This window comes from Lepisosteus oculatus, chromosome 14, assembly GCF_040954835.1.
Source record: "Lepisosteus oculatus isolate fLepOcu1 chromosome 14, fLepOcu1.hap2, whole genome shotgun sequence".
Taxonomy (NCBI): Eukaryota; Metazoa; Chordata; class Actinopteri; order Semionotiformes; family Lepisosteidae; genus Lepisosteus; species Lepisosteus oculatus.
In genome coordinates this window covers 41,868,480-41,884,341 of record NC_090709.1, presented here as the reverse complement: position 1 = coordinate 41,884,341, position 15,862 = coordinate 41,868,480, and the positions used below count along the sequence as shown (strand labels likewise).

Sequence of the window (15,862 nt, the reverse complement as noted above, 5' to 3'; positions counted from 1 at the left end):
CAGGTGTGAATCTGCACGTATTGTCACTACGACAGCTCGGGTGCTGTAGATGGCAGCCCCCCCAGCTGTGCGCGCTAACAGCTCTGACGCGCACAGAAGCAAGTGTGAGGTTCTCAGTGGCTACTGTCTGTTTATTTGGCAGCCCACAGATCACCGCTGTTCGCTTCTCAGGTGTTAGGGGGGTACAGTTCCTTCCTCCAGTTTTAGCAAACCGATCCTGTTGTAAACTTTTGCAAACAACGCAGAGCCGAAAAAGCGCTCAGAATACCGTAGGGCGATCCGCGGGCTCTCCCAGGCGCAGGGCGTCGTTAAGGTCGCTCGTTAAGAATGAGTGGTCAAGGGCTGGGAGCCGGAGCCTATCCCAGAGTGCAATGGGGCGCACCCTGGACATCGCAGGGACAGACGCACAGACACAAACATACACTCCTACCGGGGTCAGTTTTCCCAGAAATCCAATTCAGTCTTTGGGCTGCGGGAGGAAACCTATGCAAACCATGGGAGAACATGCAGACTCCACACGGACAGCACCCCAGGTCCAGAATTGAACCCAGGGCTCCAGCGCTTACCCCTGCCTGGGCCAGTGTATGGGCCCCATTTCTGTATCGAAGCTGCTGAAAAAAAAATATAAACCAGACAGTAACCCTCTCGTCCGCTGGTGGCCCTGTTTGACTGTAGAGGTCAGAGAAAACCCCCCCCCCCCGAACCTGCCCCTGCTCCTCTCATCTTCTCCTCCTTAGAACGCAACGGACGGTAACATTTCAGTCCGCTGTGCCTCAGTTGTCCCCCCAGCTTGGGGCCAGGCAGCTCGTTCCAGTCACCCCCCACTCTTTGCGTAAAGATGTTGCTGTGGGAGGAAAAAAAAAATCGCCCTCTCTTAACATCCAGTCTCGAGAGGAGCCTCAAAAAAAACAAACGTTTCACGTCGATGGCTTCCTGTTGTCTGTTGGGCTGTCGCTGGCTTCTGCCTAACAGAAAACAGAGAGGTGTCAAACCGTGGAGAGTCTCACCCAGAGACGCGACAGCAGACGCGCGGAGGTGCAGCCTGTGTCTTCGCACACGCAGGGGGCCGAGGTTGCAGGACCTCGGTTGTCTCACGAGGTGTCGATCGTGTTCTTTTGATGCTGTGAGGCAGAGAGCACGCATCGCACACAGGTGACATTCATATCGTCTCTCCATTCCCTTTGAATACGCCCTCACCCTCAGCTGAACTCTGTCGTGTCTGGGGGTGTCTTGTTACCATTATTATCATCATTCATTTCCCCCTCCTACCTCATACTCTGCCTGGTGCTCTGATCTACAAATGAGTCACCTTGGTACCCCCTTCGCCAACCGAGTGGAGTCACCAACAGAAATACACACCTGGTCAGAAATACGCCCCCCCGGCTGAAAGAAGAACCCGCCGCCACTCAAGTTGAAACGAAGTTGGATTTATATCTGAAAGCGCGGGACACGTCTGTACACAGAGGGGGGGGGGGGGTGGGGAACAGGCCACCCAGCCCTGTGGTTGAGGCCGATACCCTGGCTTCTCTCAGGACACAGCTGGGTGAGCTCCTCCAGTCAGGACAGGAGGCTCTACTGTACACAGAGGGTGGCGGGGGTGGGGAACAAGCCGCCCAGCCCTGTGGTTGAAGCCGATACCCTGGCTTCTCTCCAGACACAGCTGGGTGAGCTCCTCCAGTCAGGACAGGAGGCTCTACTGTACACAGAGGGTGGTGGGGGTGGGGAACAAGCCGTCCAGCCCTGTTGCTGGGCCTGGTACCCTGATTTACTGCTCCTGATTTATTTCTAGACCGCAGAGACAGGAGCTCTGATGAAGGGAGCCGCCAGATGAGGAGCGTCAAGAGAGCCACTCAAGAGAGCCAGGTAATAGGTCTTTGCTCTGTCTGCATGCTGACAAAGAAAATGAGCTCGGTGTAGAATAACAGTGTGTGTGTGTGTGTGTGTGTGTGTGTGTGTGTGTGTGTGTGTGTGTGTGTGGAACCTCAGCTCTCTTTGCTCTGTGTGCGTCCTGTGAGTTTCCTGGAGGTGTGATCAAGAAACGACCAGATCAAGAGCTCTTGAGCTGGGCTCAGCACACCTCTGTGTGTGTGTGTGTCTGTCTGCGAGCAGGAAGAATACACCACAGTGCACTACTCCTCCGTTCACCAGCCCCAGTAGAGACCGCCCAGCAGCAGAGCAGAGCCCACCACCTACGCCCTGATAGCGCACCGGTGCTGACCCAGGGCTCTGCGCCTTGGCCTTGGGGGTCAGAGGTGAGCCCCTCAAAATAAAAATAATACAGCAGCAGCCGCCAGAAAACCGCCGCGTGCGCAAACAGCTTGTGGGGCCGGAGATATTACAGTCCAGTGTCCCCCCGGCACTATGCTGGGGCATGAGGTTACAGTCCAGTGTCCCCCCGGCACTATGCTGGGGCATGAGGACCCACACAGACCACAGGGTGAGAGCGCCCCCTGCTGGCCCCACTAACACCAGTCCATCACAAACACAGACACCCACCAGAGCCCAGTTTTCCCAGAAGTCAAGTCACCCACCAGCCCGGCTCTGGACTGTCACCCACCAGCCGGACCACCTGGAGAAAACTCAGGCCAACGCAGGGAGAACATGCAGACTCCCCACAGACAGCCCCCCGAGTCAGGACCTCGGTTTGACGTCTCATCCGAAGGACGGCGCCTTCTTACAGCCCAGTGTCCCCCGTCACTATACTGGGGCATCAGGACCCACACAGACCGCGGGGTGAGAGCGCCCCCTGCTGGCCCCACTCACACCTCTCCCAGCAGCAGCAACCTCAGTTTTTCCCAGGAGTCTCCCCTCCAGGTACTGACCAGGCTCACACCTGCTGAGCTCCAGTGGAGGGGGCTGCCAGCTGGGAGCTGCAGGGTGAGATGGCTGCTGGCATTGGAACAGGTATCCAGGAGACCCTGTGTAACCCCTGTAATCAGCTGCCCCCCCCTTGTGTACGCCGTAGGAGCGGGAGTCTATCCCAGCAAGCAATGGGCACAGGGGAGGGTACACCCTGGATGTGACGTCAGTTCATCACAGGACACACACACACAGACACTCACACACCCTGGACTGGACACCAGTCCATCACAGGACACACACACACACTCACACACCCTGGACAGGACACCAGTCCATCACAGGACACACACACACACACACACACACACACACACACACACACCCTGGACAGGACACCAGTCCATCACAGGACACACACACACACACACACACACACACACACACACACACACACACACACACACACACACACACACACACACACACACACCTGGACAGGACACCAGTCCATCACAGGACACACACACACACTCACACACCCTGGACAGGACACCAGTCCATCACAAGACACACACACACACTCACACACCCTGGACAGGACACCATCACAGGACACACACACACACACACACTCACACACCCTGGACAGGACACCAGTCCATCACAGGACACACACACACACTCACACACCCTGGACAGGACACCATCACAGGACAGACAAACGCACTTAGATCTGCAAATTTTGAAGCCCTCAGCCATGATCTGAACTGCTTTCGAATGAAGGACTGTAGTCGAGACTGCAGTCGCTGGTGAACCTGTGTGAGACGGGCTTGGATATGTACAGAGACAGCAGCCGGGGTCCGATTTGTGAGTCAATTAACGTTTCAATTAAAAGACAGAGACAATTTTCAGGATAGATTTGGGCACAAGAGCACAGCTGTCGACGCAGCAGCACATCTGGATATCTCAGGCTGATTAAATACCCAAAATGCATTAAGAATGTTAACCACAATGTTAATTTTTATTATAAAAAAAAACAAAATCAGTCATAACATCACAGTGCTTTAACGGTCATGTGCACCTCATAGAACACAGCAAGAAGTAAAACTCTTCAAAGTAGATCTCGTTCACAGACCTCAGCACCTCTTCAGAAGTTGAGCGTTCTTGAAGTCGCATTAAAGAGCAGAAAAGTTCAATATACAAATTAGCAGCATCAACAGGATCAGGATATATATTTGTATAAACAGGATATATCAGGATTGTGGCTCTATGGCCAAGGATCTGCGCCTGGGGCTGGAAGGGGTTTGCCGGTTCAAATCCCGCGGCCGGCAGAGGAATCCTACTCCGTTGGGGCTCCTGAGCGAGGCCCTGAACCCCAGCTGCTCCAGGTGGCGCTGTACAATGTCTGCCCCTGCGCTCTGACCCCCAGCTTCTCTCTCTCCCTGTCTGTGTGTCTCCTGGAGAGCCAGCTGGGGTCTGCGACAAGACCAATTCCTCGTGCAAGACATTGTAAAAGGTTAATAAAGTGATATTATTATTATTATTATTAATAGTTACGAGCAATAGGTTTATTCCCGAGCTGCAACATTAGTTAAGGCGGAAACACGCTGCCGGGTTGTGTCCTGGCGATATGCAGTCCCTGGCGCCGTGTTTTGAGTTTGCTGGTCAAAATATTTATAATAATATACATGACACCAGTCCATCACAGTACACACACACTCACACACACACTCACACACCCTGGACAGGACACGAGTCCATCACAGGACACACACACACACTCACACACCCTGGACAGGACACCAGTCCATCACAGGACACACACACTCACACACCCTGGACAGGACAGCAGTCCATCACAGGACACACACACTCACACACCCTGGACAGGACACCAGTCCATCACAGGACACACACACACACCCTGGACAGGACAGCAGTCCATCACAGGACACACACACACACTCACACACCCTGGACAGGACACCAGTCCATCACAGGACACACACACACACTCATACACCCTGGACAGGACACCAGTCCATCACAGGACACACACAGACACTCACACACCCTGGACAGGACACCAGTCCATCACAGGACACACACACACACACACTCATACACCCTGGACAGGACACCAGTCCATCACACAGCGATCAGCAAACTCACCTGGGAGACGCACAGTGATCAGTCTCCACCAGTAACCCCACCTGGGAGACGCACAGTGATCATTCTGCACCTGGGAGACACACAGTGATCATTCTGCACCAGTAACCCCCCCTGGGAGACGCACAGTGATCAGTCTCCACCAGTAACCCCACCTGGGAGACGCACAGTGATCATTCTGCACCTGGGAGACGCACAGTGATCATTCTGCACCAGCAACCCCACCTGGGAGACACACAGTGATCATTCTGCACCAGTAACCCCACCTGGGAGACGCACAGCAATCATTCTCCACCAGTAACCCCACCTGGGAGACGCACAGTGATCATTCTGCACCAGTAACCCCCCCTGGGAAACGCACAGTGATCATTCTGCACCAGTAACCCCCCCTGGGAAACGCACAGTGATCATTCTGCACCAGTAACCCCCCCTGGGAGACACACAGACAACGGGTCTTCTAATGTCAGGTCTTACAACAGTCCTGTCAAACAGGAGATGAGGACGGATCTTATGTCACTGCAGCACAGGGGAGGGTCTGTGCTGCTTCATCTCCTGCGTCTCCGACGGCACCAGCAGTGTGCGTCTCTCCTCTCCCTGACTCTCTCCTCTCTCGCTGTGCCTCCTCCTCTCCCGTCTCTCTATCATCACCAGCAGTGTGCGTCTCTACTCTCCCTGACTCTCTCCTCTCTCGCTGTGCCTCCTCCTCTCCCGTCTCTCCATCATCACCAGCAGTGTGCACCTCTACTCTCCCAGACTCTCTCCTCTCTGACTGCTCTCCCGTCTCTCCATCATCACCAGCAGTGTGCACCTCTACTCCCCCAGACTCTCTCCTCTCTGGCTGTGCCTCCTGCTCTGCTGTCTCTCCATCATCACCAGCAGTGTGCGTCTCTCCTCTCCCTGACTCTCTCCTCTCTGACTGTGCCTCCTCCTCTCCCATCTCCCCATCGTCGTCAGCAGTGTGCACCTCTCCTCTCCCAGACTCTCTCCTCTCTGGCTGTGCCTCCTGCTCTGCTGTCTCTCCATCATCACCAGCAGTGTGTGTCTCTCCTCTCCCTGACTCTCTCCTCTCCCATCTCTCCATCATCACCAGCAGTGTGCACCTCTACTCCCCCAGACTCTCTCCTCTCTGACTGTGCCTCCTCCTCTCCCGTCTCTCCATCATCGCCAACAATGTGCACCTCTACTCCCCCAGACTCTCTCCTCTCTTACTGTGCCTCCTGGTCTCCCGTCTCTCCATCGTCGCCATCTCTGAGGGCAGAGAACATCGCAGGCCTGTCTCCTGCCTGGTTCTCTCTCCTGGTCTTTCCATAGTACAGACCAGCCAGGACTCCCAGGGCGGACAGGACAGTCAGGACAGGGATGAGGATGGAGAGGAGACGAGTTCGTCCTGGAGGAGCTGGTCCTGTGAGACCAGAGGACAAGAGAAAGACAACAATAATAATTCATCATAATCCTCGTGAACTTCAAGTTCAAGTTCTTTCCCCATAAGAAGAAATGGATTAGAGGCAGGTTAGAGACCGCCAGTTAAACAGAGTTTGTGGTTCACTTGCAGCTACCAAATACAGTACAGAGAGGTCAACTGTAAGGTCAGGTTATGTTCCTGAAAAATAACGCAACGTCTAGCAAAAGGGGAATTAATATCCATAAAGAATAATGTAATGAGCTTGAGATCTGATCCCAACATACAGTTCAGATAGGGATACCGGGGCGGAGCTGTGGCTCTGTGGCTGGGAGGGGTTTGCCGGTTCGAATCCCGCGGCCGGCAGAGGAATCCTACTCCGTTGGGGCCCCCCCTGCGCGAGGCCCTGAACCCCAGCTGCTCCAGGGGCGCCGTAGAAATGGCCGACCCTGCGCTCTGACCCCCAGCTTCTCTCTCCCTGTCTGTGTGTCTCCTGGAGAGCCAGCTGGGGTCTGCGACAAGACCGATTCCTCATGCCAGACATTGTATAGGGTTAGTAAAGTGATCTGATCTACATGGGTAAGTAACTCGCAAAAAACTACTAGTAACTGGTAAATAGCATCACCAGCTCCCTTCGAACCGCCGTCTCATCGAAAACCAATAATAGTGGTAAAAACTCAACTTTCCCTTTATTTCAGGGCGAAAGGATTTATAAACTAAGTTCACGTGCAACAGCACAACAGTCGACAGGAAGGGGAGTTTTGCATGTCCCCCCCACACACACACACACACACACACACACACACACACACACACACACACACACACACACACACACACACACACACACACACACTGTCCTGATTGAGGGTGTAGTTCCACTGCAAGTGCTGAGCTGCCATTGCAAGAGCCGCAGAGGCACGTCGCTCAGCCATTGGAGAGGGTTCAGGCCAGGCACGAGCTACACTCCATGTTTTGCAGGTGCAAAAAAACTCTCAGATACCGGAATTTATTCCGGTATTCGGTATTATGGCATTCGGATCAACATATTTGTATTCTCTCGAATTGAGTACTGCAATGCTCTACTCACTGGGGTATTTAAATCTACTCTGAACAAACCGCAGTAGGTCCAAAATTCAGCAGCCAGAATCCTGACCAGGTCTAGTGCAAGTGTTCACATTACTCCTATCCTGGAGTCCCTGCACTGGCTTCCGGTCAAATTCCGCGTGGACTTCAAAATCCTCCTGCTCACCTATAAGGCTCTACATGGCTGGGCACCTCAATACCTGTCTGAACTATTATCGCCCTACTCCCCACCTCGCAAACTCCGCTCTTCAAATTCTGCCCTCCTTACTGTCCCCCAAGCCCGTCTACATTGTATGGGCGACAGGGCCTTCTCCTGCTATGCCCCCAAGCTCTGGAACTCTTTGCCCAAGGATATCAGAGAATCACCTTCTCTAACTCCTTCTTCTTCAGAAAAGCCTTTACTTAACTGGCTCCATTCTTCACCCCTCTGCTCTTCTCAGTACCACCTTCCACGGTCTCCTCTATTGTTATTGTTGTATTGTTGTCATTGTAATTGTCTCTTAACTTGTGTATTCTTCTTATTTATTGTTGTAGCCTTCTTATTTATTGTTATTGTCATCCTGTAAAGCGCTTTGAGAAGCCACCTTTAAAGGCGCTATATAAAATAAAGTTCATAATTATATTGTTATTCACCTCCCACAGTGAAGATCACGGTGCTGATAGTGTTTCCTTGAAGGTCCCTCACTGTGTAGTTGCCCTGATCAGCTGGAGTGAGGGAATGCAGTGTCAGAGAGCCGTCCTGCACCGACACTCTGTCTCTGTACTGGGGGACACAGCGGGCTGTGCTGTTCTGGACAGAACACACTGAGGTCCAGTTCCCACCTCCTGCAGGGTCAAACAGCACCTCCACTGGCTCTCCAGTGAACAGGGGGACAGACAGAGAGGCTCCAGGCTGCAGGGTGACAGTGTCTCTGTGAGCTGAAAGACAATCAGGACAGAAACTGATATAAGAACACCCTCTGTCAGGAGTGTAGACCCCTCTAGTGACCCTACTGTAGACCTGCTTACCATCCACAGTGACTGTCACAGTGCTGATAGTGTTTCCCTGAAGGTCCCTCACTGTGTAGTTGCCCTGATCAGCTGGAGTGAGGGAACGCAGTGTCAGAGAGCTGTTCTGCACTGACACTCTCTGCTTGTACCTGGGTCCAGGGAGCCCTGCCCTGCTCAGTAAGACCCTGCGAGACTGGGCAGATCCTCCAGGATCAAACAGCACCTCCACTGGACCAGCAGTGTGCAGGGGGAGAGACAGAGAGGCACCAGACTGCAGGCTGTGGACTTCTGAGCGAGCTGAAAAGGGACAGGTAGAAACCTGTTGAATATGTAGTTTGACAACAACACCTCGAGTTTGGACTGCGATCAGCTTCATTTTGCATTTCAAACGCAATTTCACAAACACACGCCCCAGGCACGTTAGGTTCAAGTTATGGTTGCATCACAACTCAATATATTCGCAATTCACTTCAAAATGTTGTTTTGGTTTGATCCAGTCTGTCCTCATCAAAGGGAGAAACTAACTTTTTACACCTTTTAATTCTTCTTTGAACAAACAAACATATCCCCAATGAAATCAGTAAGCAAGCCACCTTACCGTTCTTGGTGAAATGGACAACTGGAAAAAAAGATGAATTCTTTCGGGGGGGGAAAAAGCTAATTTCCTGCCATCAGAACTTCCGATCAGTTTTAGGATGTTGGAAAAACGTTCCCTCTCACCTCCCTGATCCTCTCACAGTGCCTCACGCCACCACTAGGTATCGGTGTCGGTGTATGAGAAAATATCTCAGCTACGATTCCTCTACACGAGTAACATGAACACATTAATATGCTCTTCTGTACAGAGTCGATATTTGAAACACACAGAAAGTACAGAGCGACTCGTGATGGATTCATGCAAACCTGGAACACGCTGGGACACAAAGAATTTCAGGTCGGGAGCTTTTCTGTGTCTCCTCGGACAGGACAGCGGCTCACTTCTCTGAGGACTGAGCCCGTCACCAGAGGTCTCACAGACGGGAGCCGTACCGACATTCCCGAACCCCGTGCACGCAGAGTTATGAGACCCCTACGTTAGTTCCGCCTTAGCTCAGCCTTACGGACCAGTTTCCTGCTCGGCACTTGACCCGATGCCCAAGGGAACTTGTTATTTTAGGAAACTCCTGATTTCCTCTATCGGGAATCCGCAGGTCAAAAACGTTCTCCCTTGGCTATTGGGAGCTGGAGGAGTTAAACACGGAGCCAGATTCTCATGCGTTTTATTACAGGAAGGGAGAATCGGGCAGCAACACTGGGCAGTAGTGTGGGTTTCACCGGCTGGTCAGGACACTGACCTCCGAGATGCCCTGTCTTTGAATAAGGGTAAAGTACATGTCGTCTGTCGTGTTGTTTAGTTGTCGGTGTCATCGTCATTCTTCAGAAATGTGTGATCAACCCAGTTGGCCTCTGATGTATTGCTCCCTCGCCGAAACTGTGCCAAAGAATAAAGATCTCGGTGCCTCTAACTATACTGACCATTCGGCTATATTCCTGGCAACACAATTTGGTCAATTTAATTATTAAATGGTCAAATGGTCTGATGGTCAATTTAATTATTGATTATCCCCTCTCAGTGCTTTCTATATTCGTAACCACCATCTTTGTAATAATAATATTAATAATAATGATTGCTTACACTTATATAGCGCTTTTCTGGAGACTCCACTCAAAGCCCTTTACAGGTAATGGGGAATCCCACTCTGCCACCAATGTGCAGCCCCACCTGGATGATGCGACGGCAGCCATAGTGCGCCAGAACGCTCCCCACACAGCAGCTCTCAGTGGGGAGGAGAGCAGAGTGATGAAGCCAATTCAGAGAGGGGCGTTATTAGGAGGCCATGATGGGTAAAGGTCAATGGGAAATTTGGCCAGGACGCCAGGGTTACACCCCTACTCTTTTCGAGAAACACCCTGGGATTGTTAATGACCACAGAGAGTCAGGACCTCGGTTTTACGTCTCATCCGAAGGACGGCGCCTGTTTACAGTCCAGTGTCCCCCGTCACTATACTGGGGCATTAGGACCCACATGGACCGCAGGGTGAGCGCCCCCTGCTGGTCCCACTAACACCTCTCCCAGCAGCCAGCTGTGAGTTGCAGGGTGATCTGGCTGCTGGCCATATAAAAACATACCTAGAATGACAAGTTCCACCACCTGAAGCAAGCGTCTGCTCTCTGTTAGGAGGTAACACACGTAGATCTGGCCATCGGAGAAGGTGGTGTTGTGGACGGTCAGAGAGAAGTCCCCCTGGCTGATCTTCTCTCGGGACATCTCGGCTCTGTCCTGAAACCCGTTGTCAGGATAGCCCTTCCTGCCCACGACCTCGTAGACGAGGTAATCCAGGGTTTCCCAGAAAACGTGGAGCACATCTTCAGGGATCCCAAGGCTGTAGGGTTTTCCGTCGCAGGGCAGAGTGACCGAATCCCCAAATTTCGCCGCCACCGGGACGTGTTCCGAGGAGACTGGGCGATGGGGGGGAAAGAAAGCAAGAACATGGGAAAGAATTTCGGAATAAATTCAATCCCATCCCTCCGTCTTCTGATCACTATTTCCAGGTCGGAGTTGCCGGGGATGGCAGAGCCTATCCCAGCATGCAACAGGTGCAAGGCAGGGTACAGACGCCAGGCACACGCTGGGGCAGACACACACTACTGGGGCAGACACACACTCACACCCAGAAGCCAGTTACACCAACCAGCGTGCGTCTGGACTGGTCAGAGGAAACCCGGGACACCACTAACCACAGCACCCAGTATATCCAACAGTACATCCATTCTGGAGCTGGTGGGCTCAGGGACACTTGCACTGTCCCATCAGCCAACAGGAAAGAGGATGAGGCTCATCTAAATAAGGGGTCTCCAACCCTGGTCCTGAAGAACCTCAATCCAGTGAGAGAAGTAGTCTGTGACCCCGGTCCAGTCAGTCCAGGGGGTCTGTGACCTCTGGTCCAGTCAGTCCAGGGGGTCTGTGACCTCTGGTCCAGTCAGTCCAGGGGGTCTGTGTCCCCGGTCCAGTCAGTCCAGGGGGTCTGTGTCCCCGGTCCAGTCAGTCCAGGGGGTCTGTGTCCCCGGTCCAGTCAGTCCAGGGGGTCTGTGTCCCCAGTCCAGTCAGTCCAGGGGTCTATGTCCCTGGTCCAGTTAGTCCAGGGGTCCCAAAACCTGACTCACCTGATGAGAGAATCAGCAACAGAATCCATGTGGGTGACCTGTAATAACAATAACAATAATTCCTTAATTTTAAGTGGATGCTCCACTCAAAGCGCTTTACAGGTCATGTGGATCCCCTCCTGCCTCACCAGAGTGCAGAGAAGAGTAATGGAGCCAGTTCCAGTTCAGAGAGGGGGGTTATTAGGAGGACATGATGGGTAAAGACCAGAGGGGGAATCAGGCCAGGACACTGGGGTAACACCCCTACTCTTCTCCAGAGACACCCCAGGATTGTTAATGAGCACAGAGAGTCAGGACCTCGGTTTGACGTCTCATCCGAAGGACGGCGCCTGTTTACAGTCCAGTGTCCCCCGTCACTATACTGGGGCATCAGAACCCACACAGACCGCAGAGTGAGAGCGCCCCCTGCTGGCCCCACTCACACCTCTCCCAGCAGTAGCCTTAGTTTTTCCCAGGAGTCTCCCCTCCAGGTACTGACCAGGCTCACTCCTGCTGAGCTCCAGTGGGGGCTGCCAGCTGGGAGCTGCAGGGTGATGTGGCTGCTGTTTCTGCTGGAATGAAGAAAAGGAAAGGTTTGATCCTAAGTTTGGAGTTACTGTCGGCTGTGGATGGAATATTCACGTGGTCCCATTGTCTCATAACACTTCTCTGCCTCTGAGCTGAACTAAACGTACGCTCCAGAAATAAAATATCTGTTAATACAAAATCATATTATTTGATAACATAAATGACAAAATACCTGGATTAAAAACCACTTTGACATCAGCTTTCTGCTCTCTTTTCTCCTGCCAAGCTATTCAATCACTTCCACTGAAACCCCTGGACACTGTCATCACAAAATATCACCCAGAAACTGAAACACATGCCAATTAATTATATCCAAGCTGCAGACTAGACAGCAGTTAGTTCTTTTCATGTTCTGGGCGTGCTTTCCAAATACATGCCCCTTATCTTACTGACCGAGGTCAGGCAGCATCTTTATATACGTATTTGAGCACAAATTCTACTTCAAGCCTCCGAAGTGCATAGTTTGCAAAAGTACAAAAAAAAAATGATATGTAGAAACCAAGAGATTCGAGCCTGAAGTGTCTTTTGCCCGGGACAGAGCCGGGTCTTACAGCACCAGACAGAAAACACCTGCCCGGGACAGAACCAGGTCTTACAGCACATGACAGAAAACACCTGCCCGGGACAGAACCGGGTCTTACAGCACATGACAGAAAAACTCGCTGGACAAGGGAGCCTACTGCACTGGGACAGATACTCTGGGATTAGAGAAACATTCTTCCCGAAATTCAGAAATCTAATCCCAGAGTTCCCACACCTGCCAGAGTCACAACGGGTCCCAATCCTACTGGGAGAAAGAGGAGGGAACTCAGTTGATCTGGCAGCCCAGTATGTGATCTCCTGTCACAGCCTGAGGAACAGTGAGTCCGTCTCCCAATAATGCTCCAGCCGCCTACAGAATATGTCAATATTTTATAATACGTCTTTGTTGTAAATGTCTGGAATATGTCTGTGGATTTTATATTGTTGTTATTTTTTGTTTTGTTTCATGTGAATTTCATTATTTCATTTGCTTTGGCAACACTGATTGTACCCATCGGTCATGATAACAAAGCACCTTGAATTGAATTGAATATTACTCTCTCTTCAACAGTGACTGCAGATGGATAAATATCAATTATAAATATCAATTATCAATTATCAAGCATCACTCTCAAACCCTTGGACTGTACAATATCAGTAGATACAGTAGGAAAACAATTATAAAGCAGTGAAAAAGACTGGGAATTCATAGTGACACACCCCGCACAGTAACCCCCAACTTTAAGGCGTTAGTTATCTGCTGGCATAGGAAGCTGGTGTCAGGGCTAGATTTCTCTCACACAACTCTTAACTCTCCACAGTACACAACTGGACACAGCCAAAACAGACGTGAAAGGCGAATCTGGTATCTCTTACCTTTTCGCCCAGACACCGCTGTAGCTGGGCTGTTTCAGCATGGTCTGGCCTGGCTCCAAAGGGCGTGTGCGTCTACTGTTCATTACAGCGGTCGACACGGAGTCGTGCTGGAATTCAAAGAAAAATGAGACATCATCGTGTCCAGTGTGCACCTTGAGCACAAACACAAGACTAGAAATTCTCCGATCATGATGTCCTCACTCCGCTCGTGAATTCGATTAAAGAGTCGTGTAGCGTCAAACGAGGAATCCGCCCCTTGTCCTTCAGCGCTGCAGAAACACTGCGATCGGGGATCTGTGCAACATTTCGCTTTTTCCCCACGCAGATACCAGGCGAAAGCTGAGAATGCACCGCGTCCCTACCGCAGACTGGCGTGATTTATTTTAATAACATTGTAACACACCGAGCCCAGTTAAACATGCAAAGCTCGTAACATGTCCACGTTCCCTGTCGCATTCTCCCAGAAATGATCGCGAACACACCCTCTGTTTTCCTAAAAAGAAAAAGGATTAAAACGTGTTTGAATACGTTGGAAACCGATATAAGCAAGTCGAAGGGGTGGGTGGGGAGTTGGTCTCCGCCCGAAAAACAGTTCAAGAACAAACAGCGGAAGACATGATCCGTTTGCAAGGATAATTGATCCTACCTGTGATCCTTTCAGAAATACTGAGTTCTATATGTTTATTTTTAGTTTGTATGTTTTTTTTTCATTCCTTTCCCATTTAAAAGGTTAAGAGTCCCTAATTTTGTGGTCTTATTTATGGATGACATATTTAGACTTTCAACGATAGGAAGAACAAGTAAAGGTTTATTCCATGCTGAAAAGAAACACAACGTTTCGGATGTGGGGCCTCTCTACCTGTACAACTTCCAGCTGTGTTCTGTGGATACAAAATAAAGACAACACTGGTTCTGTTTCACCTCTGCAGTCCAAAGACATACGAAGGTTGGTTCTGGGAAAATTGACCATGGTGTTTGACCTGTGATGGACTGGTGTCCTGTCCAGGGTGTGTGTGAGTCTGTGTGTGTCCTGTGATGAACAGGTGTCCTGTCCAGGGTGTGTGAGTGTGTGTGTGTGTGTCCTGTGATGTACTGGTGTCTCGTCCAGGGGGTGTGTGTGTCCTGTGATGGACTGGTGTCCTGTCCAGGGTGTGTGTGTCTGTGTGTGTCCTGTGATGGACTGGTGTCCTGTCCAGGGTGTGTGTGTCTGTGTGTGTCCTGTGATGGACTGCTGTCCTGTCCAGGGTGTGTGTGTGTTTGACCTGTAGTGGACTGTTGTCCTGTCCAGGGTGTGTGAGTGTGTGTGTCCTGTGATGGACTGCTGTCCTGTCCCAGGTGTATCCTGCCTTGCTCTTGTTGCTTGCTTGGAAAGACCCCAGTTTCCCCTGTACTGAATAAAGGGGTTAGAAAACAAATGGGTGGATATTTGCCCTTGCGGTTCTTGGCATTTGTAACAGGCTGTTGTTTGCAAGCCTATTGACCAGTTTCTTCTGCGTATTTGTGTGTTGAAATTACTCCTGCGTGGCACGATAAAAGTAGATCTTCTGGGCTTTTTGGCAGGATAGAGGCACTTTGGATTGATATTTTTTAACCAGCTTCTCTATGGATGAGAGCAAACACCCACCTTTGCTACCATCTTCAGCAGCATAAAGGAAGTCGCAATTAAAAAAAACATGAATAATCAAATCATTTAAAGACAATTGTGGACACAAACTATTGTATAACCCTGTCTCACGGATCAGTTTTGAAAGTATCGATTCATAACATAAAGTTTAGAGAAACCTAGATGCATATGCAGCTGATATAGTAGGCTGATATGGGAAAAACAATACTGTAATGTTAGTATAATTTTCATTTATTTATCATCAGTATACATATCGGTATAAAGTCAATGTAGTCTTCAGGTGATATTGCATACTCCTTAATACTCCAGTGTTTGACATTAGCTTGCCAGGCTGAGGAACTGAGAGCACTGAGCGAAGATCAGCACTGTCACAACCCACCTCCTTCATGAGGAATGAACCAGGGAGCCAGCTCCAAGGGTGTAGTTGAGGTGCTAGGTTTTCAGCCAGGGAGCTATTATGTTAAACACTGTGAAGCGTTCAGACAGTCACACAACCCTTACTGCAGTTTCCCTCACGGGATCAATAAAGTATCGATTTAGATTCCCATCTTAAGCATCACGCCTTCTGTGTCAGCATCTTTATTACACTTTAGACACAAGTTATCCTGATTATCCCAGCTGA

At 50.8% G+C, this 15,862-nt stretch overlaps 2 protein-coding genes across 3 annotated transcripts; both read right to left on the bottom strand.

The window, feature by feature from the left end:
- Positions 1-722: 722 nt before the first annotated feature.
- On the bottom strand, positions 723-10,088 carry LOC107076037 (basement membrane-specific heparan sulfate proteoglycan core protein-like). Of its 2 annotated transcripts, none has more exons than XM_069198589.1 (4): positions 8,465-10,088; positions 8,090-8,374; positions 6,181-6,373; positions 723-965 (listed from the first exon to the last, which is right to left on the bottom strand). In XM_069198589.1, the coding sequence occupies exons 1-4, from the start codon at positions 8,820-8,822 to the stop codon at positions 875-877; spliced, it is 927 nt and encodes a 308-aa protein (XP_069054690.1). In that variant the 5' UTR covers positions 8,823-10,088; the 3' UTR covers positions 723-874. The 2 variants fall into 2 exon arrangements, with proteins under 2 accessions (XP_069054690.1, XP_069054689.1); XM_069198588.1 differs by lacking the exon at positions 723-965 and adding an exon at positions 3,927-4,296 and having other exon boundaries at positions 8,465-10,084.
- On the bottom strand, positions 9,969-14,166 carry LOC107076268 (ICOS ligand-like). The gene is made up of 4 exons (XM_069198174.1): positions 13,617-14,166; positions 11,652-11,689; positions 10,617-10,946; positions 9,969-9,976 (listed from the first exon to the last, which is right to left on the bottom strand). Exons 1-4 carry the CDS (start codon positions 13,697-13,699, stop codon positions 9,969-9,971), a joined length of 459 nt encoding a protein of 152 aa, XP_069054275.1. The 5' UTR covers positions 13,700-14,166.
- Positions 14,167-15,862: the final 1,696 nt, after the last annotated feature.